Source organism: Phocoena phocoena, chromosome 9, assembly GCF_963924675.1.
Source record: "Phocoena phocoena chromosome 9, mPhoPho1.1, whole genome shotgun sequence".
NCBI lineage: Eukaryota > Metazoa > Chordata > Mammalia > Artiodactyla > Phocoenidae > Phocoena > Phocoena phocoena.
Genome location: NC_089227.1, coordinates 99,619,809 through 99,646,457, shown reverse-complemented (window position 1 = coordinate 99,646,457; position 26,649 = coordinate 99,619,809). Strand labels below are relative to the sequence as shown.

At 54.9% G+C, this 26,649-nt stretch overlaps 1 protein-coding gene across 1 annotated transcript; it reads right to left on the bottom strand.

The window, feature by feature from the left end:
• Window positions 1-6,136: 6,136 nt before the first annotated feature.
• Window positions 6,137-15,090, bottom strand: ZNF775 (zinc finger protein 775). Its single transcript, XM_065883994.1, has 2 exons — window positions 15,057-15,090; window positions 6,137-7,665 (listed from the first exon to the last, which is right to left on the bottom strand). The coding sequence occupies exons 1-2, from the start codon at window positions 15,088-15,090 to the stop codon at window positions 6,137-6,139; spliced, it is 1,563 nt and encodes a 520-aa protein (XP_065740066.1).
• Between the last annotated feature and the right edge of the window lie 11,559 nt (window positions 15,091-26,649).

Genomic DNA, 26,649 nt, shown 5'->3' with positions numbered 1-26,649 from the left:
AGGACCCCCTAACCACTGATGATAATCCATACCCACACTCCGCCCCGGGGCCTGTGGAGCTTGGTCCATGGAACAGCCATGCCTCCCAGCTCTCCAGCTCTTGTTGCAAAAGTTATCACCTGCCAGAGGGATCAGCTTTCATCCTTCCCGCAGGCCGCAGGAGAAATGGGGACACTTAGTAAATGACCAGATTTTTTCAAAGGCAAAATCAATAATATACCTGAGGATGTCACCTATACTTTTAGCAGCATTTTCTAGGTAACCTGTGCCAACATAGAAAGGAACACAGCTGGGGACGGGGGAGGGGAAAGCCGACAACACCACCTATAACTCATCTCTCAGTGGGAATGCCGAGGGCTCTGGGAGGCCTCCATCCCCTGCCCTGCGTCTGTGTGACTTGTGCTGAGTCAGTTCGTTTCTCTGCTTTCATACACATACACTCCCACACGCACCTCCCCTTCCGTTTTCACGTGCTGTGGTGAGCACAATAGAATGGAAGCGCGGAGACATTCTGCAAATGCAGCCATGCTTCTTCGCACAGGCAGGGCCAGAGGCGGGCATGGCGATCCCCTCCACTCCACAAGGCTCATGTGACAGCTGCACTCCGGCCCTAACAAAGGCCTGGGCTTCTCACAGCCGAGAACAGCTGGCCCGTGACCTCATTCTGGGAAGAGGCATCAGCTCAGCCGAGTCCTGCCCAGGGCACGGTATTCCCTCCCCCACCTCCAGGGTACACCAGCTGGACAAACGATCCCCAGGTACTCTTCCGGACCCGCGTGGTCCCTCGCAGAGATCAGCCTGGTCATCCTCTGGCTCCCCCGGCTCTGGGTTGCATCCCCAGGGCTTCTGCACTCAGCTAGGTGACCATGCTGCCCCCCACCAGCTCCTCCCGTCTCCCCAGATTGGACAGTGATCCCTAACATCCCTCCCTAAGGCACCTGTGCTGACTTCAGATAGGGATTTAGCTCACTTTTGTTTTCCCACCAGGTCCTGAGCTCCAAAGGGCAGGGACTGTGTTTTCAGCATCTCTGTATCCCAAGTGCCCAGCATATCATAGGCCCTTGGTCAATGTCTGCTGAATGAACGAATGCATGTCTGCAGATTCCACCTAAGAGTGGTGGAGGGAAAAGGTGGCCCCTCGGCCAGCAGGTGTGCCGATGTAACGTAAGGGATGAGGGGCCCCAGACATGGCTCTGAGGGCTGGGAGGCACTGCGAGACCTGAATGGTGATGTGGGGCTCTGGGCACGAGTTCATATCTGCTTCAAAGTTCTTTTTCCTTGAAGTTAAAACCCAAGATGTGACCTAGGACATCAGTTCAACCTCTAAGCTTGCAGTGTGCTTCATACCAGTTAATTTCTATGGCGACTGAGCTCTGTTTGGGGAAAATCCTTTCCTTCGTCTTCCATGGTACAACTTCCATTGCCACAAATGCTGTGCAAGTAGCCACACGGGGAGGTTATTTTTAAAATGACCACAGCTATCATTTATTGCCTGCCGTGTGCCAGGTACTACACTACATGCCCTACATAGGCCCCTTGCCCAAGGTCCCTCAGCTTACATGGTAAAGCCAGAATTTAGCCCCAGAACTGACTCTACCCACTATTCCCACCGTCGAAAGAAAGCTCTTTCTAGATTGGGGTGAGGGGCAGGGGTGAGAGAAAACATTTCTACTTCTTCTCTATAGAAGCATTATTCCCAGGGCTGTACTGTCCAATAGCCACATGTGGCTTTTTAAATTTAAATTAATTAAAATCAAATAAAATTGAAATTTCAGGTCCTCAGCCTCACCCGCCACACTGAAGGGCTCGACAGCCCCACGTGGCTGGTGGCCATGGTTTGGGGCAGCACAGATACAGAACATTTCACCATCACAGAAAGTTCTCCTGGACGGTGCTGCTCTTGGGTACCACCCCCTCCAGATCTGAGTGACCCGGGAGACACCATTCTCTTTTTTTTTTTTTTTGCGGTACGTGGGCCTCTCACTGTTGTGGCCTCTCCCCTTGCGGAGCACAGGCTCCCGACGTGCGGGCTCAGCGGCCATGGCTCACGAGCCCAGCCGCTCCGCGGCATGTGGGATCTTCCCGGACCGGGGCACGAACCGGTGTCCCCCGCATCGGCAGGCGGACTCTCAACCACTGCGCCACCAGGGAAGCCCACCATTCTTTTTTTAATCCAGAGTTCAACCCATGGGGACCCATTCGTGTCCCTCCCTCCGCTAGGATCTAGTAAGAGCAGTGATATGAGAAAACATACTATCTTCAGCCACAACACTCCTCCTCTTGCCAAAGGTCAAGGATAGTTCTTTACCAAACCCAAATTACTTTAAAAAGAAAAACCAAAGGCCTCAGCAGCAGCCCCTACTCCTGCCAGGCGCTCTCTACGAAGTCCCTGCCAGTCCCGCTCTCTCCCCTGGTCAGGGCACCTCTCCCTGCAGCTCCCTCGGCCTGGGCAGCCTGGAACCACACCCTCCCAAGCAGGCTGCCGCCTGGCCAGCTGACTCGAAGCTCACGTTCCTTGCCAAGAAGGAGCATTTTCCCCGTACCTGAGTCATTTGTCTTAGCTGCCAGGCTGCCCCTAACAAAGGACACAAGGATGACGAGGGCAGTTCCTGGAACTCCAACCCCACCAAGCTCATCTGGTGTGTTGCAAGCTTGGCCCTGGGTCCCCATCGCAGACAGGCACTTACCTGGCTGTGGACAGGCTATAAATAAGTCTTTTAAGATCTTGGTTTATTTACTCGTGGTTGTTTTCTGTTCCCCCATGCAAGCCTTTAATCTCAGCACGCTCCGGAACGTTTTGAACTGTAAACCACGAGGGTAGGTCTGACCTTCTTGTCTTTGATTTTTATGGCGTGTCTTTTCCTAAATTTTCTCTGACCTAGTTTATTTTTAAATGAAATGGAATTAAAATTGAAGTTGACAATGCCAGGCCTCCCTCGGAGAAGACTGCCATCGTGACAGCGGAAGAGATTTAGGCTAACAGGAGACCTGGGACCTGCCATCCACTTGCAACATGACCCACTGGACTAGTACCACCGTCCCCCTCCCCCTCCCCTGTATCACTGCCCTGCCCAGGTCATAACTCGCCATGAGATGGTGAATAAGAACGCCTTGCTGACAGAGCTGGGGCTGGGAACGATTTGTTGAAGAGTTGATCGTAGAGATTGTTCCAAGCTGTGTATCAAAATGAGTTTCCACAAAGGCCCAGGAGCTCCTCAAGGGCAGGGTCTGTGACTGCTATGGCCTGCATTGTGTCTCCGCAAATTTATGTGTTGACGCCCTACCCTCAATGTGGTGGCATCTGGAGATGGAGCCTTTGGGAGGCAATTAAGAATTAGGTTTAAATGAAGTCGTGAGAGTGAGGTTCGCCTGGTGAGACTAGTGTCTAAGAAGAGGAAGACAGAGACCAGGTCCTTTCTCTCTCTTTTACTTCTCCCCCACTCCTTCTCGCCCTCCCACCATGTGAAAACCCCGAGAAAGGGTGGTCGTCTGCAAGCCAGGAACCGAGCCCTCACCAGGAAAAGTCTCTGCCAGCACCCTGATCTTGGACTGCCAGCCTCCCGGACCATGAGAAATGCATGTCTGTCATTAAAGCTCCCAGCCTGTGGTGGTGTTACGCTGGCCCGAGCCGACTAAGACAATGGCTTATTCATCACGGCATCCCTGAGGTCTGACACAGTGCCCGGCACACTGGAGACTTGTTTAGTAAATCATTGCTGTGCTACCGTGCCATCCCAACCTGGTCAATGGGACGTGCACCTCGTAATTCTTCACCCTGATGGACTTGGCCTTGTCCCCATTGTGACGCAAAGCACCCATTTTTGAAGAGGCAGGTCCCCTGGGGTCAGTGAACAGGCATTCATTCTCATGACTTTGGTGGGAGAGGGGAGCTGCAATCGGACCTCATCGACCCCAAGTCTTACCAGTGCAGCTGTCTGATCTGATCACTAAACACAGGCCATTTGGGAACGATAACACATCCTATTGTATGGAAACTCCTGCTCAACTGATCTCTTCAGTATCTGCCTGCCCTGCCGCTCAGGAACGTGGTTTAACAGGCCTCTAATGCAGACATGGTACTTCTGGGACGCTTCCTGGAGGAGCAGGGCTTGCTTGAGTTGGCCTCAGAATTTCAGGAAGCAAATACCCCATCATTACAGTGGGTTTTGATGAGATCCCAAGCATTTTGCTTCCCTGAGCAGGGCCGGCAGGAGAGGGGCAGGGCTTTGCAGGGAGACAGAGCAGCACGTAGGGCTGGGTCAGAGCGTGCTTAGGAAAACCCTTCTGATTTGGCCCCCGGCTGGTCCTCAGACCTGAACTCCCAGATGGGCACACCTCACCCATTCGTGAGGTTTCACACAGCATGGTTTGTGATCAAAGGCCTGGACCACGAGTCAGCGGCCCTGGCTGAACATTAACCATCACCAGAATTGTGTTACCCAGGTAAGCTGGATCACCTCCATGTCTTTTTTTTTTTTTTTTTTTTTTGCGGTACTCGGGCCCCTCACTGTTGTGGCCTCTCCCGTTGCGGAGCACAGGCTCCGGACGCGCAGGCTCAGCGGCCATGGCTCACGGGCCCAGCCGCTCCGTGGCATATGGGATCTTCCCGGACCGGGGAACGAACCCGTCTCCCCTCCATCGGCAGGCGGACTCTCAACCACTGCGCCACCAGGGAAGCCCCTCCATATGTCTTTTTGTGATGCTACAACACTTCGAGCTCCTGCCAGATGAAAGGGATTAAACAAAACCTGAGAAGAGGGGTGAACGGAAGCCAGGGTGACCGCACAGCTCCTGGAGAAGATAACACTTCTCTGAGTTCAAGGGAGAACCAGGCGGGCCCTTGGAGGCAGGAAGGCACAGTTTCTCCTCCTACAGAATCACCCTAGGGTTCCCCTTTTTCCTCTCACTTCCCAGCTATCCAACCCTGGTACCCCGATACCCACGCCCTCTGCAATCCCCTCCCCTCCTGTGGGAAGACATGGTCCAAGGCTACAGCCGGGCTGGAGTCCCGGGCTCTTCTGCTAGCACTAGGGCCCCAGCCGACCCTGCTTTTGGAAGGGTACGAGGGGTGACTTTTGAGGAGCTAGAGGTCAAGGCGGGTATGTGGGAAGTGATCAAATTGTCTTGGAGAGGGAACAGGGGAGAGAATACTGCCCTCCACCCCCAGCAAGAACTGGCCATGGGGACTGGCTGTGCTCATGGCCAAAGCTCCCTGCCCTCGTCCTGGGGCAAATGGATCCCTCCAAGCACACAAGGACCCAGAGAACAGGAAGGGTGGCTTAGAAAGGAGACCACATGAGACAATCAATCCTTCATTTCTCTCTTCTGCAACACCGGCGTTGATAGGGATCCCGGGCAGTGCCCACCGAGTCAGGGCAGCACATTCGCTGCTCTCCTGCTGCAGGTCCCTCCCCAAGGTACCAAACCCCAGCTGAGACCACCCCCGCCCCCCAGTCCCAGCCCCTGACCATCACACACACATACACACACACACACACACACACCAGTCCTAGGGTCAAGCCGGCCACCACAGCACCCTGGGCAGCAGGGCACTTGGTGTTGAGGACCATCAAACCATTCCCTCCTTCCAAAAACATGTCTTGAGTAGCCATTAAGTGCTCAGCACTGGCCTTGCACGGGCATAGGCGTGCCCCTCCCCAGCTCCAGCTCCCATCTGGGCACTCAGTCTGTTGAGACTCCCCCACAGGGACACCCCTGGGCTATCTGGCAGCTGAGCACAGCTGGCTGGTGCCACAGCTGACCAGTCCAGACCTGCGCCATCTCACCCAGGGAGCCTCGCCCAGGGCCGTCGACAGCCCCCGCACTCAATGCCCGAGGGCTGCCGTCCCACCTCCAAGGAAGGACACAGACGGGCCTCAACCATCACAGACACATCCAGGCTCCAGGGTGAGGATGTCTGATCTTACCTCCTCCCTCAGCCCTTCCCGGGACTCTTCCCGGCCCCCGTTTTGGGATGCTTGTGGAATTCTGGTCTCAGGTCTGAGAGCCTTGAAGAAAGCACCTTTTGATAGGGTCTTACCCCCTGGGGTTCTAAAAGCCACCATTCCTGGTCATTCCCCACACGCACCACGCAAGCATCCCATCCCGCCCATGGGTCTGCTTGGGTCCAGGCCCCCTAGAGCGCCGCGCCCTTGGCGCTAGGGGTGGGCGCCAGGGCGCCCCGGTGAACGCGCTGGTGCTTGAGCAGGTGCTGCCTCTGGCTGAAGCCGCGGCCGCAGGAGGCACACAGGTAGGGCCGCTCGCCCGTGTGGTTGCGCCGGTGGCGCGTCAGGTTGGGCTTCTGGCTGAAGCGGCGCCCGCACTCCGGGCACGGGTAGGGCCGCTCGCCCGTGTGGATGCGCTGGTGGATGGTGAGCGCCGACCACCACGAGAAGCTCTTGCCGCACTCGTTGCAGATGAACTGGCGCGGCTCGCCCGGCCCGCCCGCCCGCGCCCGGCCCCACGGCACGTCCCCGGGCCCCCGGGCCGGCGAGGGGCCGTGCGACGACGGCGGCGGCGGCGGCGGCGGCAACAGGCCGGGGGCGCCCTGGGCGGGCGGCTCGGCGGCGCGGGCCTGCTGGTGGGCCCGCAGCGCGGCGCGGCCGGGGCGCGGCGCGGCCGGGGCGCCGGGCAGGTGCGTGCGCTGGTGCTTGAGCAGGTGCTGCTTCTGGCGGAAGCTGCGGCCGCAGTGCGCGCAGGGGTGCGGCCGCTCGCCCGTGTGGTTGCGCAGGTGGCGCGTCAGGTTGGGCTTCTGGCTGAAGCGGCGCCCGCACTCCGGGCACGGGTAGGGCCGCTCGCCCGTGTGGATGCGCTGGTGGATGTTCAGCGACGACCACCACGAGAAGCTCTTGCCGCACTCGTTGCAGATGAACTGGCGCGGCTCGGCGGGGGCGGCGGTCCGGGCCCCGGGCTGGCGCCACCGGCTCTGGCAGAGCCCCAGCCAGGCCCACTCGGGGCGCCCCCGCCGGGGCCCCGGCCGCGGGCGACAGCCCCGGTGGGCCGTGGCGTCCCGCAGCAGCGTCTGCAGCCCAGCGCGGGTGCCCTGGCGGTCCCGGGCGTGCGCGCGCTGGTGGATGCGGAGGCCCACCTGGTGGCGGAAGCAGCGCTCGCACTCGGGGCACGGGTGGGTGGCGGGCCGGGAGTGGGTCTTCTGGTGCTTGAGCAGGTGCTGCTTCTGGCTAAAGCGCCGAGCGCACTCGGGGCAGCAGAAGGGCCGCTCGCCCGTGTGGTGCCGCTGGTGGCGCGCCAGGTTGGGCTTCTGGCTGAAGCTCTTGCCGCACTTGCCGCACGGGTACGGCTTCTCGCCGGTGTGGGTGCGCTGGTGGATCTTCAAGGTCGACCACCAGCTGAACCTCTTCCCGCAGTCCGGGCACACGAAGTGACCCTCGCCGGCAGAAAGAGCGGGGCGCAGGGGGCTGGGGGTCACCCCCGGAGCCCGGCCTGCCGGCCCGCCGTCCTGCTCGAGGGGAGGGGCCCACCTTGGACCCCCAGTCTCCTCCTGTCCCCCCCAGGCTCGAGGCTTCCCCACGGTCTGGCATGGCGGGAGGCTCCGACGCTGCCGGAAAATGTTCTCCTTATCCTTCTGGGAAAGCGCGGCCTGTGGCCCCAGCGTCTGCAGCAGCCACTCTGGCTTCTCTTGCTTGATCTTCATGACCAGCACATCTCCTGCCGGAGGCAGAGGGAGAGAGACGGCGAGAGTCATTCGGTGCTCGGTGGGGTGGAGGGAAAGGGCGGGAGGGCGGGAAGACGCGTCAGGAGGGCAGAGCTTGGCAGAAAATAGGGCCGGGAGAAAAGGATGCAGAGGAAGAAGAGAGGAGGGAGGGTGGAAAGGACAATAAAGGGGAGACTGGGGTGTACAGGAGGGCAAAGGAAAAAGACAAGGAAGAAACGATAGGTGAGCGTTGCCGTGCCAACGACCCCGCTGCCCGCCTCCTCCACCCTGAGGCCCAGGGGAGTCTTCCGACCCAGGAAGCAAGCAGAAAGTGGCCACGTTTCCAAACATCTCCTTCTCTTCCTAAGGGGATGGATGTGCTGGACACTCGCTGGACGAGTGCACGTCCAGTCCCCCCAGGGGTTGGGCAGCCAAGCCCCGCATCACTGCCAGGCCTCTCCGGGGCAGCAGCCGTGGTGCGTGCGCACCTCACCTTCTTGGCAACCTCACCTTTCTTCAACGAAACCATGAACAAGAAAGTAGGCCAGAAAGGTCTCGGCAGCCAGAACGCGTGCTGCGTCGTCCTTGTACTAAACGAATCCTACACAGCAGCTGCACGCTGCGGTACTAACCCAGCCCTTACACGGTGCTCAGGCCAGAGGCCGCTTGGCTTCGGGGCTCCTGGACAGAAGCCATGATGGAAAAGGTTTGCCGTAGACACTGCGTACAGACGGTCTGATTCCATTCATACGTAGGTCAAAAGCTGGCAACTAATGGACGAGTTAGAAGGGTAGCGGCCCCCCGACAGAGGGCACTGCGGTTGCAAGGGGGCCTGGGGCACTTCTGGGGCTCTGGCAATGTTCTCCTTCTGGATCTGGGTGCTGGTTACATGGGCGTGTTCACTTGGGGAATTTATACAGCCCGCGACCTGTGCACTTTTCTGTGTTACATTTCAAGAAAAAGTTTATGTTCAATAAAAAAATAAATGAAACGGGAACAAAGAAGAGAGACTCTAAACAACAGTTGCCAATCCACCTGCCAATGCAGGGGACACGGGTTCGATCCCTGGTCCGGGACGAGTCCACGCCCCCGCAGAGCAGCTAAGCCCACGCACCACAACTGCTGAGCCTGTGCTCTAGAGCCTGCGAGCCACAACTACTGAAGCCCGCGTGCCTAGAGCCCGTGCTCCTCAACAAGAGAAGCCACCGCAATGAGAAGCCAGCGCACTGCAACAAAGAGTAGCCCCCGCTCGCCGCAACCAGAGAAAGCCCGCGTGCAGCAACAAGACCCAACGCAGCCAGAAAAAAAAAAACAAAAAACCGCTGCCAATATTAAAAAGACAACAAAGCAAACCCCAAGGAAGTAAGAGGAAGGAATTAATAAAGACAAAAGCAGAGATGATAGGATAAAGGGAACATAAAGATAAAAAAAGGATTCTGATAAATCGCAAAATACCATGTATAGACATTATATCAATTTGAAAAATCTATATAAAATGGATGATTTTGCGAGGAAAAATAAATTAACAAAACTGACTCAAGAAAAGGTAGAAACCATGTCTATAGAAACAATTAGAAAAGACTGAAAAGAAAGCTAAAGTTCAACCTCGAAAATGGGTAACTGGCCACTGAACCGTACAAAGAGGTTCTACTAAAACTTCACGGCAAGGACTATTCCCAGCTTACAGAAACTGTGACCATGACTAGGGCAGGGGGAGGGGGGAAGCTCACATGTTAACATGACCCAGAATAAGACAAGGGTGGGGTAGCAGGAAAGTATAGGTTTATCGTTCTTTGAAAGTAGATGCAAGAAAGAAACAAGCAAAAACATTGGCAAAGCAAGTGTGGCAGTGTTACGAGAACAATCTATCATGGCTTTGCTGGATGTTCTCCAGGAAAGCGAAGATGATTCAACACAGTTCATGACATTAACCTTTTAAACATTAAAAACCTTATACTATCTCAATAGATGTGAAAAAGTCCCAGGATAAAATTCAACATCACTTCTGGAGGGAGAGAAGGAAAAGGGAAAGGCGGGAGGAGGAAGAGAGGGAGGGGTAAAGAAAAAAGGAAGGAAGGAAGCTCTTAGCAAACTAGGAACATAAGGAAATTGTCTTAGGTTGACAAAGGAGCTGTATTAGAAACGGCAGCAAATGTTATAACCGAAGGCAGAAGATTAGAAGCCTATTCAAGTTAGGAGCAAGGTGAAAAAAGAAAGATATATATAAATCTTGGAAAGGAGGAGAGAACTGTCATTTGCTGATAATTATTAACCTAGAATGTGCATGAGAACCCACTGATGAAGTTTTAGAAATAAAAGTTCCAACAAAACTGCCAGATGAAAAACATTAAAATGCGTAACTTTTCAAAATGGCAATAAAGTAGCTGTAAGTATACCTAATATACCAGCAAAACATAAAGAAAACTATTAAACTTTACTGAAGGGATAGAATGTAAATAAAACAACAGGTACATCATATTCCTAGATAAGAAGCTCTCCATACCAAAATGTTTAAATTCAGTGTAATCCTAATTAAGTAAATTATAACATTTACTATGTGTGTAAATCACCCAGAAATTCTAAAAACGAGCAAGGAAGAATTTGGCTTATGCAACATTAAAAGCTAAAATACTAACACCACACACCCGTTAGAATGGCTAAAATCCAAAACACCGACAACACCAAACGCTGACAGGGATGTGCAGAAACAGGAACTCTCATTCATCGCTGGTGGGAATGCAACATGTTAAGGCCACTTCGGAAGACAGTTTGTCTGTTTCTTACAAAACTAAAGATACTCTTACCATACGAGCCAACAAATCACTCTCCTATGTATTCGCCCAAAGGAGCTGAAAACTTACGTCCACACAAAAACCTGCACACAGACGTTTATAGCAGCTTTATCGATAACAGTCAAAACGTGGAAGCATCCAAGAGATGTCCTTCGTTGGGTGGATGGATACAGTGGTACACCATACAATGGAGTATGATTCAGTGATAAAAAGAAATGAGATCTCAAGTCATGAAACGACATGGAGGAAACTTAAATGCATGTGACTAAGTGACAGAAGCCAACCGGAAAAGGCTACACGCTATGATTCCAACTCTGTGACGTCCTGGACGAGGCAAAACTGTGCAGGCAGTAAAAGGATCAGTGGTTGCCAGGGGTTGAGGGGTCAAGGGGAAAGGGATGAACAGGCAGAGCACAGAGGATTTTTAGGGCAGTGAAACTCCTCTGTATGACACTGTAATGGTAGGTACAGGACATTAAGCATCTGTCCACAGAATGTACAACACAAAGAGTGACCCCTAATGCAAACTATGGACTTTATTTAATACAAATGTGTTAATAAAGGTTCATCTATTGTAAAAACGGCACCATTCTAATGCAAAATGTTAACAACAGGAGGAACTGTCGAGAAGGGTATAGGGCACTCTTTGTCCTTTCTGCACATTTTCTCTGTAAACCTAATACTGCTCTAAAAAATAAAGTCCATTTAATAAAAGTCTTGACTGATGCAGTTGTATTGACATGGCTGTTCCACACTGAGCCAGGTGAGGTGAGGCTGTGAGAGTCCCTCCCACCACCAAAAAAAAAAGGCTAAAAACAATCATTAAAAGTGTAGAATAGGGTTTCCCTGGTGGCACAGTGGTTGAGAGTCCGCCTGCCGAGGCAGGGGACACGGGTTCGTGCCCCAGTTCCGGAAGATCCCACATACCGCGGAGCGGCTGGGCCCGTGAGCCATGGCCGCGGAGCCTGCACGTCCGGAGCCTGTGCTCCGCAACGGGAGAGGCCACAGCAGTGAGAGGCCCGCGTACCACAAAAAAAAAAAAAAAAAAAAATCAGTTCCAGATGGATTTAAGTGCTGGTTTAAAAGAAGCAAATACAGTATTAGAAGAATTAGGAGAATTTGTTTCCAATCTAGAGGTAATTGGTAATCTTCTTCAACAGGATGCAAAACATAAAAACTAAATTTAAAACCCCTGTACGACAAAGGATACTGCATATGAGCGAACTAGAAATGATCGTGTGGGACAGCCTTTTCCAACAGAGCTTTCCACAGAGTGAAAACATTTTACATCCAAGCTGTCTGATACATGTGGCCTCTAGACACAGGTGGTTACAGAGCACTTGGAATGTGGCTAGTACTACCGAGGAACTGAACTTACTTTTTAAAATTTAAATCTAAATTTAAATTTAAATAACCGTATGTGGCTATTGGCCACCTACTGGACAGCACACGTCTATGCAGAGTATATAAAGGACTCAGTATCCACAGTATTAATATCCAGAGTATATAGAGGACTCCTATAGATACGATGAAAAGAGGTGCACCCTCGCTAGTAACCAGCAAAGTGCAAAGTAAGAGTGTAGCATCTTTTCACCTATCACAGCAGCAAATGTTGAAGAGGTTGATAATATCCCGACTTCACAATACACATGGAAATTACATAGGAGGATAAGTACAACATGGGGGCCTAAACGAATTCAGACTCTTAGAGGACGACTTGACAGTGCTTATTAAAATTATAAATGTGTACAATCTCGCACCTCTTCCACCCAGCAATTTCACTCTAGGCGTTTATCCTAAGAAATACATATGAGTCCAAAGAGGAACGCCTAAGTATATTCACTGAAGTGCTATCTGTAATTAGGAAAAAGGGGGGAACAACCTAATTACCCACCAATAATAGTCTAATAAAATTTTCACTCCCGTCATAATGTGGACTACTACGCGGTGATTGAAAGGAGCTGTATATGCTCATGTGAAAAGATTTCAAAACATTTTAAGAGAAAAAAACAAAACTGAAAGTCAGTATCAGTCGTCTGATCCAACTTACGGAAAATAAAACCATACCTCTCTGTGTACATACACATGCCCGATCCAGGACGGTTCACACCAAACCCAAGATGGTGGCCACCCTGCAGGTAATATGGACCATAGCAGGACTAGATGGAGAAGTCAAAGGGGATTTACACTTTATATGTGTTATTTGAATATTCTCATAAAAATCCAAACATTATAATTTTAAAGTCTTTAAAATATCTTAGGAAACAAAGAGAAAACGTCCCCTCTAATCTGGTGGCCTTTAGTTTTGAGGCCAAAGAGCTCTGCTCCACTCCACAGACTCACTGGCCACGTGGGGGCAAAGAAACCGATGTGGTGCCCATGGGGGCAGAGGTGGCAGGGTTGGAGGGTCACAGAAAGCACCTGCAAGGGGCCAGCTTTCCACCTGGCGAGACGACGCTGTGAGGCCTCCCCAGATGCTCGGTTGTGAGAGGTCATTTTATCAGGAGGAATAATTTGAAAATAAAAGTGGTGATTTAAATTGTGTTCGGCAGGAATCGAAAGCCCATGTGTAATGAGCTTCACTGATTCAAAGAATGTTTCCTTAGATGCACTGAACTGTTGGCCAGCGGAAGTATTTAACAGGGCTAGCTGTCCAAATTGGTGGTCATGTACTGAATCCAAAACATACTCCAGTCAGAGGGGCACCACTGTCCCCAAGCGACAGGGCACCCGCTAGTGCCCCAGAGCCCCACAAAAGCCACTGCCTTTCCCTGATCAAACCTGGCCTTGATATCCATCACAGTGGCTGGGCTGCATAAGGAGGCCCTGAAGCCCAGGGGTGGCGCGTGTAGACCTGTGACGTGTGTTGCTGGGACTTCAGTCGTCACGGGCACCTTCCCGTAGGGATCAGGCACTGATACAGAGGAAAACAGGCTTGTGCCTGCCTGTTCCAAAGGTACTGGTCCTCAGTCAGCATAAAAAGCTCTAAGTGGTTCAGGTAAAATAAAAAGGTGCTAAAAGGAGAGCTATTGCTTAACGGGTAGTTTCTGACATTACGGGAAAATTCGAGAAATGGATAGTGGTGACGGTGGTGCCACAACAAGAACGTGCTTCACGCCACTGAACTGTACCCTTAAAGATGGTTAAAATGGTAAATGTCATGCTACGTATATTTCACCACAATTTAAAAACACACATAAAATAAATATAAAGTAAAAGGTACCTGAAAGAGGTGAGCTCCCAATTATCTGAAAGCTCTGGCCTTCCAGAAGAGTCATTCCTTCAGCCTGGCCAGCAGGCGTGGCAGCCTGTGGAGGCTGAGCTCACGGGGGCCCCCAGGCCCCAGTGGCTCCAGGGTCCAGGCCGGTGTTTTTCTACCTCTTCCCGAAGCTGCAGCTGCGGTACGGGGCAGAGAAGGCCCTGGTGGAGCCCATCTCTCATGTCTGCATTAGGATCTCCCTTATGAGTTTACATGGGCAAAAGGGTCCTTCAGCTGAAATGTTTGGAACTGTCTGCCCTAGGTTTTCCTGTAATTACTGTAATGTCAGCCTCACACACACACACACACACACACACACACACACACACACACACCTCAAGTGCTCTCAGCGTTCAAAGCGACAGCCTGGGGCAGGGGTTGAGGGGGACTGGGAAGTGGGGTGGCTGAACTCACTGCCCCAGAACAGTGTGGTGTCCATATATCATACTGCCTCCTTTGAGCTGGTGTTTTGTTTCTTTTTTATCCAATTGCCTGATTTTTGTCTCATCTTAGGCCCACTGCAGTGATTGCCCTGGGAGGGCGGGGGCTCTGGGGTCCATAGGGCAACCCCCCTGGAAGGGGTGGGAGGTAAAGAAGCCTGGTCACTGTGCCGAGCGAGGGGCAGAGTTCCCAGGCCTGGGCCGGTCCCCTGTCCTGGGCCAGAGCCACCGTGCAGCCCCGCTACACCCAGAACAGGGCCTGCCACAGAGGCTGAGAGCGGGTCTCAGACCAGGGGCTGCTCCATCCCAGAAGCGGTAAGCGGGTGGCTGGGGAGGGGTCTCCACAGGGTACTTCCCACTCTCAACGGCACCTGCCCCCTGCCCAGGAGACACCAGGACTAACTGCTGTGTTTCCTCACCACCAGCTCCAAGTGCATCAGCTGACGCAGACCATGAACTGTGTGACCCCGGGAAGCTTAATGGACCGAACTGGAGACACTCTCCTGACCAACGAACAGCAGGGCTTGTTGCGACCACGTGTCCTCCCCGGAGCGCTGGCTTTCGGTGTGTGATCAGCGCCAACACCAAGCACTCCCTGATCTAGCGCTTGACAAACACCTGATCTTCCCCAGCAGATTTCTGCACGGGGTGTGTGTGTGTGTGTGTGAGTGTGTGTCCGTGTGTATGTGTGTCCGTGTGTGTGTGTGTCCCTGCCGGGCAAGCACAGGCTGGGCTTTGTCAGTTCTTAGCCCCCTAGTCTGTGTTTGCTCCATCCTTGGACGTGACCTCAGTGTCTTGGTCCCACCGTGTGGTTCTACAGGCCACCAGCAACTCCTGCTCAGCTACAGAGAGACGGGGAAGACAGGGCTGGGGAGGGGGCCGTGGTGGGCTCCCACCTGCCCCTCTTCTCTTACCTGTGCTGCTGTCGCCAGCCAGGCCACTCTCCATCCCCGGAGGCCCCTCGGCATCAGCACAGCGGCTCCCTGCCCGGCCGTCTGTGGGTGAGATGGGAGCAAAGGAAAGAGAGTTGGCCTGTGGGACAAGGACAAATGCCACTCACAGGAAGCAGTTCCTCTTTTTCAAAAGCTTTTCTATGACCTCTGTCGAAATGAGCAGGATTATTTTTAAAAGCACATATACCTGCCAGGAGGGTAAAATGTGTATAATTCCCATTTTATGAAGAATAAACTGAGGCCAGAGAGGGCCGCTGACATGCCCCAAGCCACAGAGGTGGCCGAACGGCAGAGCTGGGCAAGGTCCCTGGGCTTCTAACTCCCAGACCAGAGCCTCATGCCCACACTCTCATCACCTGCGGGGTGGGGTGTGAAGGGTGCCACAAGAGAGAACCAGGAAACTCAAATAAGTTTAGAGACACCCCCTACCCTGCAACGTGGTCACGAGGACACCCTGGAGGGAAGAACCGTCCCTCCAAAATCGCCAGCCACCCCGTCTCTCAAAGCCCCCGTCTAGGTTCCAGTACAAACCCTTCTGGGGCCTCACAGCCACCCCCCACCCCTGGGCAAGAACACACGTGGCCAGCCTGGGTCCTAGGGACCTGATCCCTCATCCACCAATCTGGGGCTCATCTTTTGTTACTCTTCAGTCTTTTTTTTTTTTTTTTTTGCGGTACGTGGGCCTCTCACTGTTGTGGCCTCTCCCCTTGCGGAGCACAGGCTCCAGACGCACAGGCTCAGTGGCCATAGCTCACGGGCCCAGCCGCTCCGCGGCATGTGGGATCTTCCCGGACCGGGGCACGAACCCGTGTCCCCTGCATCGGCAGGCGGACTCTCAACCACTGCGCCAGCAGGGAAGCCCCCTCTTCAGTCTTTTGAACATCTCCCGACTGGCTCATTTGGTGCCTGGAACGTGACTGGGATGGGTCCTGCTGGTCTGACCCCTTGGCGCGGCCCCTGCCCCTTCCAGGCCCCAGCCTAAACGTCACCTCCTCTGACTGGCCTTCCCTGGCAGCCCCGTGTAAAGTCACAACCCTAGCCCCACCTCCCATTCCTCTGACACTTTTTGCCACCGGACAGGATATTTACTTCTCTGCTTATTCCCCGACAGGAATCGAGGACAGGACTTCCCGGGCTCACTGCCGAGTGCCAGGGTCCGGGCCAGAGCCCGCACGTGGAGGGCACCAAACAGCCGTGTGTGGCACGAACATGCCGCTGGTTACGTGCGCTCAGGGATGTGGCCGCTGCACGTGGTGCTGTGGGCGGCCTCCCCCGAGGTCGGGGATCTCGTTTCCTACGCCTGCACCCCCGGGCCCCCTGCACTCCCAAACAGGCCCCAGCCTCTGCCCCACGAGACGGGAGGTTGGGCTCACGCTGCAGGACCAGGAACCTCTCCTCGGCCACCGCTCGGGCTCGGGGAAGCCAGTCTCCCCTTGCTCCACACCTCAGGCCCCAGAGAGCCTCCCAGAAACCCCATTCTAAGGGTCTCCCCGCTTCCTTCTCCCAGGTCCCCGTCCAGCAGCTACTCCGGGGACAGGGACCCAGGCTGGAGATATGGACCCTGCCCAGAGAGGTGGGGGGCAGGGGTGTCAGGGAGATACGAATCTGAGAAATAGAAAACTCACCCTCCCTGGTGCAGAAAGGGAAAGAGAACCCTCCCCTTTCTTTCAGAGTATTTTCTTTAGAAAACTTCTAATTGGAAGTTCTTTCTCTGCCCCTTAGAGGTGTATATAAATCTTTTTAAAGCTCACTAAGCCTCCTGCTGGCTTTACAACCCAGGACCGTCTTTCTCGAGGACCTGGGAGCCATCTCTCCGAAATGCAAACATCAAGGGAACAGCGGCCAGCGTCCCCTGCCCATGGGAGGTGGGAGCCTAACTCTCCAGCAGCACCGGGCTCGGGGCTGCAAACCTCGTCCCGTCACCAAGATACAAGAAGTGGATGTCTCCTTTGCATAAAGGCAATTAGCTATCACGGGTGGCCTCCCAATTCCAGGCGAATTTAGGGTGAACTCTGTGTGACAAATGGTGCTGTCAAGTCCTCTTACCCGAGGGCTGGCTGTGCTTTCCCTGGAGAACACGTGTGCAGTGGGGCTGCCCCTGCTGGACTGTGTAACAGGTGAGATTTCTGTCTACAGTCTCTTAGCAAATTGCCTGTGATGTGCACCACGTTCCAGTCTGATGCTTATTCAGTTAAAAACTTGTTTTCTTTCTCTCCTTTTGCGGGGAGTTTTTCTGAGTTGGCAGGAGATTTGGTTTTTAATTCTATTTCCCCAAAAGGGGTCTGTTACGCGCTCCTGCTGGGGGTTACTATAGACCCTGACACCTGCCTGTGGTGTAGAGAAAAGGGGGCCACAAATGAGGGCAGGAGAAGGCCCCCCCTTGGGGCCCCTGATGGATGCCAATGCTCCTGCCTTAGCACCACATTTTCCTTCCAGGTCACTCTGCATCCCAGGCCGTGGGGTAGCCTCTCACCAACTGGAGATTTAATGTCTGCCTAAGGAGACTCAAAGGACTGGCGGACAAGGAGGCCGCTTTGATATGGGGAACCTCAGACAGGGGGGTGGAGGCTCGGGCCACAACTCAGGGCGAGGACAGCGGGTGGGACTTGAGCTCATTTACAAAACCCCTACACAACACAACTGAGGCCCCTTAAGCCAAATCACATCAGTCCTACTTGATCCATTCTGTCTTGAGAGGTGTTACGGACTCAAAATCGCCTCAGGTGGCAGAAGGGCTTCAATTCTTGGTGACCAGTTCACAGGGAGTCTCTGCACTGCGCCAGAGCTCATGGTCCGAGAAAGAAGAGAAGTGGAAATGGAAGGAAAGGACCCTCGTGGGCCCGAGGGGAAGAAGGAAGAAAGGAGAGGGCAGGGGCTATGTCTTGGGGGGCCCATCTCCACCTGTGTGCTCAGGTGGGATGTGTCTGGAAAACAGGCCAACAGGTGTCCTCAGACAAACCCCTGAGACAAGCCGAACGGCAGAAGGTCCCTGCGTGTGGCAGCATCTTTCCAGGCCGACCAGGCCCCCGCACACCCCACCCTGATGCACCGCACTGCACACCTCTTCTCGCCCCACCAGACACATCACTCAGCTGACTGGAGAGAGAGATGCCCAGGGACACGGCGAGCAGGCCGCCCAGCAGAAGACCCTGGCCAGAAAACAGGAGACAACGGGGGCCGATCCCCATCCACCAGTGCCCACACCGAGTCCCTAAGGGCCACACCCAGCTCCCCGACCCCAATCTCTGATGACCTTTGCCCTCCCTGCCCAGCAGGTCCCCTGGAGGGTGGGACACATGCAGGGGGTGGGTCTCAGGACAGGGCCCCAGTCACCTCCTCCTTCCCAGCCCCTGGCTCTGGGTCAGGCCGCAGTTGGGATGAGAGCCCCTTGACGGGGAGGCTTTGCGGGACAGATGCCATGACAACTGCCACGTCACACAAGGCGGGACTGTGGCCTGGGGCAGGTGCTGAGGTCTGGGGGCAGGGAAGGTATCAAAGGGGTTCGATCTTAGCAGAAATTTGGGGGGAAGGCAGACAGCAGCTGGGGGTGCACAAAGGCCATGGGCCAGGAGAGGCAGTGCAGGGACACGTCTGGGTCACTCTTTACCCTCCAGATCTCAGGGCCCTGGACCTTTTCCACCAGCCAAGTACACCTCTCTTCACAGACTCAGGCCCCACATGGGGAAGAAGGAGATGGCACCTCATGTGTCCTCTGTCACCAGTGGAGTAGGGACCGGCCACGTGCCCTCCACCAGTAGCTCAGGCTTTGAGGGATGCATCTCCCCAACTCCAGCCGAAGGCCCAGCTCACAGGCCCTGCTCAGCTAGAAGCCCCACCCAGGGCGACACCATGTGCCACCGTTCACCCATGTGCACGGTCCCTCCCCACAGGAAACCGCGCACAGGAGGCAGTCTTCCCAAGGTACGCTGCCCACCAAGCTGACCGCCCTCACACCAGTAGCTCAAGTCCCGCGGGGAGCAGCCCAGGCCAGCCTTTGGAAGGGGATGGGCGAGGGCCCGCAGCCTCCAGCTAGCCCTCACCCTGAGGATGTGCTCTCGGAGTCCTCCGGGGGGATGGAGACTCTGTCTGTCCTTCCCTCATTCACTGAGAGGGTGGGGGCTTCCCTGGTCACCTCGGTATTGACCTGGCTCTGGAAAGAAAAGGGGGTGACGAGCCAAGACTCGGTAGGGACAGGGAGACCGACTGTGTACCAGGCACTCAGCAAGCTCCGCCCACTTCATCCTAAGGAGCCACGGCTCTGAGACGTTAAGCGGTTTGCTCAAGGTCACACAGCTAGTAAGTGCTGGAGCCAGGACCGGCGAACTGGGGTGGGCCTGCCCCAGCCAGAGGCCCTGCTCCTGGACCATGCTGCCTCCAAGAGAAGGTGCAGAGTGTACCAAACCTCAAGCCACCTGGGCCTCATTTTCAGGAGTCTGGCCTCTAGACCCACATGCTGGTTATTTAAGTGTGTATAAATTAAGTTTAAAATTCAGTTTCTCATCCACACTGGCCACGCTTCAAGTGTTCAACAGTCACACGTGGCTAGAGCCACCATAACATCCAGCAGAAAAGAAGACTTCCAGGTTCACGAAGTTCTGCTGGGCGACACTGCTCTAGATATAAAGCTCCAGGATGGCGGTGGCCCTGCCTGCCGGGGCCTGGGATGCAGAAGGCGCTCAGTTTATACTGGGTGAATGAATGAACGAATGGAAGAAATGGGAAGACGGGGCCCCTCTGGCCCCAGTGCTTCATCACCAACAACAAATACCTCAGGACAGGTTAATGATGTCCGCGGCCTGGGAAATGGATTTCAGTTAATATCAGTGGATGTTTCATTTAAAATATACAATCACAGGTGGTTGCCAAAGGGGAGGGGGTTGGGGGAGGGATGGAGTGGGAGGTCAGGGTTAGCAGATGTCAGCTTTTATATATAAACGGATAAACAACAAGGTCCTACTGTAGAGCACAAGGAACTATAGTCAATATCCTGTGATAAACCATAATGGAAAAGAGTATATAAAAAAAGACGGCTGCCCTGGTGGCGCAGTGGTTGAGAGTCCGCCTGCCGATGCAGGGGACGTGGGTTCGTGCCCCGGTCCGGGAAGATCCCACATGCTGCAGAGCGGCTGGGCCCGTGAGCCATGGCCGCTGAGCCTGCGAGTCCGGAGCCTGTGCTCCGCGAAGGGAGAGGCCACAACAGTGAGAGGACCACAAAAAAAAAAAAAAAAAAAAGAATGTATACATGTATAACTGAATCACTTTGTTGTACAGCAGAAATTAACACAACATTGTGAATCAACTATACTTCAGTAAAGAATATTGATAAAATACAGTCATAGGCATACGCGAAGAAACTGATCTAAACACTAAATGCACACAAACATATCCAGAGACGATCATATCTAACATCCAAGGCGGCTAAGTACACAAACGTTCAAAGATACAAAAATACAGAGATACTCATACACATGAGAATACCTGCAAAATTGCATATGCAAAGCACCGAGAGATTGAAATATTAAAACATCCACCCATACACCTACAGATCCAGAGACACAAGTGTGCCAACGTGAACCGCACGAGCACAAATCACTCCCCTTTCACACTGGAGAAAACAGCAATGGACTCCCTGCTGACACAAGGAACCTCACAATCCATGACCATCCCTCCAGGTCCACTGCTCCAAGGAACGGAACTCAGGGGATGATGCAGCCACCGGGAGAGGGAGCGACAGTGGGTGATGGGGAACAGTCACCTCCTGGGGTACCGGTGGGGTAGGCTGAGGGGAGGGGGGCGGCGTGAGGCAGCAGCGCTGCAGCTGGAGGGGAGAAGCTGGAGGGGCACAGAAAGCCCTAGAAAGAGGACAGGGCTCTGCCCGGCCAGCCAGTGCAGCCCCAGCCCCAAGGCCACGCTGCAGGGGTCTGGCCAGGAGGCGGCGGCAGGCCGTTCCCCTCTCCCCTGGGAACCTGAGCCCAGACTCCTCGGCCGAGTCTGCCCCTCGCAGTGCACTCGCATTGGCTGCCCCTCTCCTCAGACCCACACACGCCTGGACCCAGGATCAGGGGCCCTGAGTTCTAGCCCACCTGTCCTTGGCAAATCACTTCACCTCTAGGCCTAGGTTCCCAATGGCGAAGGTGACTGAAAACGCCTGCTTCGGGGGTTTGCTGTGAGCATCAGGCTGGGGTACACACTAGACTTTCGAAATGGTCTTTTCTCTCTTTCTCGCGGCCTGAGAACAATCCACACCCGAAGGTTCTGAGCCCTCTCTCCGAGCACCCCATGGCCAGCTCACCCTTCCTAAACCGTTACCCTTCAAGCTGCTTCAGAATCTCTGGAGGCCCCCCGCGCCCACACAGGAAGCCCAAACTGCTCAACAACGGGAGCCCGCCTCACAGAGGAACCGGGCGTGGACAGCTTTCATGGTCAAGGCTACCTGCAGAGCTGTGCTGACAGAGCAGCTCCAGGTACCACCTCTCCCGGGAGATGGAGACTGGGTGGGGAGACGGCCTCCTCCGGGCCAGGCTGTGGGCCAGGGGTAAGGAGAGCAGGGCTGGGTCTGGGCCCTGAGCGCCAGGCAGGGGCTGGACTAAAGAGAGCCGTGGACGCTTCTGCCGGCTCAGCTCAGGCGATCCCCACGGCCTCACACCCCGACTTCGTTGCGGGGAGGAGCTGGTGTAGCCTTTGTCTCCCAGGACTGACTGCACAGCCCCCAGGCCCTCTCCCAAAGCCAGTCCTACGCAGGCCACTCCCGCGCGAGGCCTGGTCCCTGGGCTTGTGCTCTGGCTCATCTCTGGATGATCAGCGCTCTCTCCAGGCATCGGTCCCCCATCCCCGCACCCACTTCACCTTCCTCTCCTCCAGCGTTTCTGACCGAGGAGGAAATGCAAACCATTCCCAACAAGTGGCTTTAAAATGGTATCGGAAAGGCAGGGCAACTGCTGTTCCCACCTTCTATGGCCCGGTGCCCGAGGACAGACAGGCAGGCCGAGGTCCTAGCCCAGACCAGGTGAGCGTCACCTCCACCCACCACCTAGAAGCCTGCCTCCACCCCACATCCCAGCATAAGGCATGCCCGGCATCCTTCTACAACTCCCAGAACAATCCCCGAGCCCCTCCAGGGCCCCCACCCCATCCTTCTCTCCCATCAGCCTCCCTGCTCCTCCCTCATTCCTCTCCGACTTCCCAGATCTACTCACCACCGGATCAGGTGTCCCCATGCACTCTCACTGTTACCTCTTCCAAGCCCTCGCCCGTCCTCCCCCTTCTCCCCATCCCCCCCTTCCTACTCCAGCATCTGCAGACCTCAGCCTCCCAAGCACCGTGGGGTCCTCAGTCCCAGGAGAGGGGACAGCGGTGGGGAGGAAGAGGGCGGGGCAGGCCATCGTCCCACAGAAAGACCACACGTAACGGAAGGAGCCCAGGACCGGGAGGCCAGAGACCTTGGGACCGGATTTGCTTCTGGTTAGTCACGTGACCCCGGGCCAGCCACTTTCCTTCCCTAGGCCTCAGTTTCCCCATCTGCAAATGGAAATAGTGCTTGGTCCTCTGTACAGAACTGTTATATCAAGCAGTGGGAGGGAAACATTGCGAAAGGACTCTGGAAAATGTTCACAAAGGTGCAAGATGAATTCTTCTTAGGTCACTGCATTGCCATCACCCCCTCCCCACTACCCAGTTGTCAGAACTGATAGGAAGAGCCCAGTTCAGTGACTTCAGTTTGCTTCCGCCAGCATTCCCTGGGAACCAGGTCCAGGGCCGGCCAGGGCAGCCAGGGCAGCTGCCTTATCCCATCATGCCCGCCCACCTCCCAGAGGTCCCGGATTCAACCCCTTGCCAGTCCCCAAAGCACCTCCTTCCAGGACCCCTGCCCCACCTGCCCTGCCCAACATGCACACCTTTGCTGGGACTGTCACTCCCCCACCTCCCCGCTCCCAGGCCTGTCCCCCACCCATGGCATCCCCATCCCCAGTCTTTGCTCACCTGTCTCCCTTTAGAGGATAGAACGTCACCCACATTCTTCTGCCCCAAATCTAAGACTCAGGAGCCCGCCAGGGCCTGGGGACCCCCATTACCTGATCGAAGGCAAAGGATGAAACCAACTGCTAACAACACTTTGGACAGTTGTCACATTTTGATTTATAAACACTTTTTCACCCTTACTGCATTCAAAGGAGCTTGGCAAGGATAAGGAGTGTGTTTCCCCCTTTTTGGATGAGGAAAGCAAGGCCCAGAGGGGACATTTCCTGCCTCAGAGAAAGTTAGAACTCAGGTCTCCTGCCCACCTGGCCCACTCTCCCTTGCAGGCCACCCCCATCCTAGGAAACCTTAGATTCCTCAGCTTAACCCTCACCAGGGGAGCAGGTGCCTGGACCAGCTCTGCACTTGGCCCTGGGCATCCGTTGCCCCTCCAGGCGGGACTCATGAGGCCTCTCAAAACTGCCACCACCTTTCACTACCGCAGAGCACAGCCCTCACAATCCACAGGTCACTAAATCATACCTGTGCTGTTTTAATACCTCCAGCGTCTGCCACCGCTGCTGCCTTGGTTCAGGCCTCAGCACTGCTCACCTGGAGACTGCACTGCTATCATACCTCATCTTGCCTCTCCAATCCATCCACCACCCAGACTCAAAGCAATTTTCCTAAAATTACAATTTAGACATGTTACTACTTTGCTGAAAACACTTCAGTGGGTCCCCAGCACTTTCAGGTACTGCTAAAGATTTCTTGGCAAGACCATTTAAAATCTGGCCTCTGCTCACCTCTCACTGTACCACCAACCTACCCCCATTGTCCCCAGATGCAACCCCTTGACCCTGCCGTGTCTAGGGACACCTGTGATCAGTCTTGGACTACCCTTGCCCAACTCTTCTCTGCCCAGCCCAGGTCCAGGATCACTTTCACCAGGAAGCCTTTGTGGATACACCAGGCTCAGTTAGGGGCCCTTCTCTGTTTAACCTGTGTACCCACCCAACCCAGTACCATCTACATAGTATAATAATAATTTGTCTCCACAAGAAGACTGTAAACATCTTAACACAGGGAGTGTTTCTCTCTCCCCAACACCCAGCACAAGGTCCAGCATACTGTAAACCATTCATAAAAATTTTAACAAAGGAACATTTAGATGAAAGAAACTTAAGTCCAAAACAGATTAGAAGCATAGAGTCATGGAACCTTAGCATTGAAAGGAGACTAATACCCTCTAATATTCTCATTTTACAGATGAACACCTGGACCCAAAATGCACACCTAATAGTGGAGCCTGGACATAGCCGGCCTCGAGTCGGGGCTCTGACCACACCCCACCCCACGTCTGGTGGACCAAGACACACACCAGGCTCCATCCTCCCAAAGGGCTGGAGGGGGCGGCATCTCTATACCCTCCACCTTCACGAGGGAAGAAACCCCCAGCGCCTACCCCCAGCCCCACTGAGATCTTGGCTCCTATGCCTGTCTTCCTAGGATGGAGGTTTTGGGGAGACCCCTACACACACACCTCCAATTTCTGTGGTGCTTCCCTCTCATTGTTCTCGCCCCCGATCCTCAGGCCCACTCATTTAATCATTTATTAAGCACCTACTATGTGTCACTCTGCGGCGAGCACTGGGGTTCCCGCCCTGCAGGAACTCGATCTTTGGGGGAGGCTGACACCGCTCCCGAATATCGGGACAGGCTCTGGCAGAGCGCGCCCGGAGGAGCCGGGGGGGGGGGGGCAGTCCCCGCGATCACCTCCGCGCCTCTCCCGCTCTCACGCCCTGCTCCAGCTCTGACCCGGCCTGAAGCCCCTTCCCACGCACGACCCGGGCCCCTTTCCCAGTGAGCTGTGCGGGGGTAAAGTTCGGGGCTGAGAACGCGGGGGGCTCGGGGGACCCCGAGGCCGCCTCCAGCCCGAGTCTGGGTGGAGACAGCGCTGGAGGAGCGGGGCCGGACGGTGGCCCCGCGGCACGGTCCGTCCCTCCGCACGCCCCTCCCCGCCCGGATTCAGAGGGACTCGGAGGGAGGGGACGGGAATAAATACCTTTGACTTTGTGGCTAAGGTTAACGGGAACTGCCACCCCGGGGCGACTTGAGCACTGAGCTCCCCGGCCCCGCCAGTCCCGGGGCAGGCGGGGCGGGCACGCGCCCCTGATTGGCTGGCGGGCCTGGCCGTCCCCGGGGCCGCCCCGCCACCTAATTGGCTGCACCTCTCAGATGACCAGCTCAGCCCTATCGGAGAAGTCTGCGGGGCGGCTCCTTTGTTCTCCGGAGCCAATGGCCTGCGTGGGCGGGCTGACCTCGCCTCCCGAGGGGCCAGTCGCGGCCCCCGCCAGGCATTAAAGCGTTGGCCGTGGGGCGCTGGGCCCGGTCTCCCAGGGGAGGAGGGGCGGGGGCAAGTCCGGAGAGCTGGTGACCCGACGGCGCTGCAGCACCCTCTCCTTCTCTCCGTGGAGCTCTCCCTCCCCGTCCAGGCCGCGCAGACGCGCGCTCTGAAACCGATCCAGTCGCTCGGCAACTCTCGGTCCGACGCCTGCGACGCGCCCGCACCGCCCTTGGTGCCGGGATCCGGGGGAACAAGACGCACGAACCCCGATCCGACGATCACAGTCGAGTGTGCATGTGACATGGTTGTGGCACTTGGCACTACGGCACACCAGGTGTTAGAGTGAGATGTGCGAGTCTCGTGCGACGGGAGAGAAATCGCCCTCCGCACTCACGCGGCCCTAGGCACGTCGTAGCCGCGTGATAAATGAACCTGGGGTCTCCAGGAGAGACTTAGACATCATTAAGTCCAACCCCTCCCTTTTTGTTGAGGAAAGAGCGACCAACGTTCCTAGGTCGAGTGTTACTGCTGATTTAGAGGCGGGGTCCAGATGGCCAAGGAGAGTTTTCTGTTCCCAGAGACAGTCAGGAAAGAGAATTTTCACATCTACTCACCCAGATCGGAAGGAAATGCTCCTTTATGTCAATAAAATTCCTCACACTGCTACCTCAAAGGGGGCCGGCCAGCCAGGGCAACTCCCACTGGCAGATTCTCTCCGGAGCTGCCCAGAAACCGCCTTTGGGACAGGAGGTGGATATCAAGAGAAGCTGGCCTCACTCTGAGACTTGCTACAAACCTTACTGTTAAGCCTATGGACCTTATTCTAATGGGTCAGCAGCTGCCTACTAAGCGTTTGCCATGGGCCCAGCTGCCGTTAAGCCTCATAACACAACAGAAACGGGGGTGCCAATTCTATCAGTTTTGCCACAATCTTCTCGTGCAGTTTTTACAAAAGATACTTTCTGTCCCTGGACTTTGACTTATTCATCTGTAAGAGTTAATAATTTTCTAGTTACAGTCGGCCTTCCGTATCCACAGGTTCCACGTCTGTGATTTCAATCAACAGCAGACTGAAAATATTCGGGGTGGGGGGAAACTCCAGAAAGTTCCAAAAAAGCAAAATTTGAATTTTCCCAGGCACAGGGAACTATGTATATAGCATTTACACTGTATTAAGTATTGTTCGTAATCTAGAGGTGATTTAAAGTATACAAGAGGACATGAGTGTGTAGGTTATATGCAAATACAATG

What these genes read in the sequence shown, in the direction of transcription:
- ZNF775 (XM_065883994.1), bottom strand. Translation starts at nt 15,090, where the DNA reads ATGGAGAGTGGCCTGGCTGGCGACAGCAGCACAG. An exon ending in GGCTGGCGACAGCAGCACAG is followed by an intron (nt 7,666 to 15,056) that starts GTAAGAGAAGAG and finishes TGCCTCCGGCAG; the next exon opens with GAGATGTGCTGGTCATGAAG.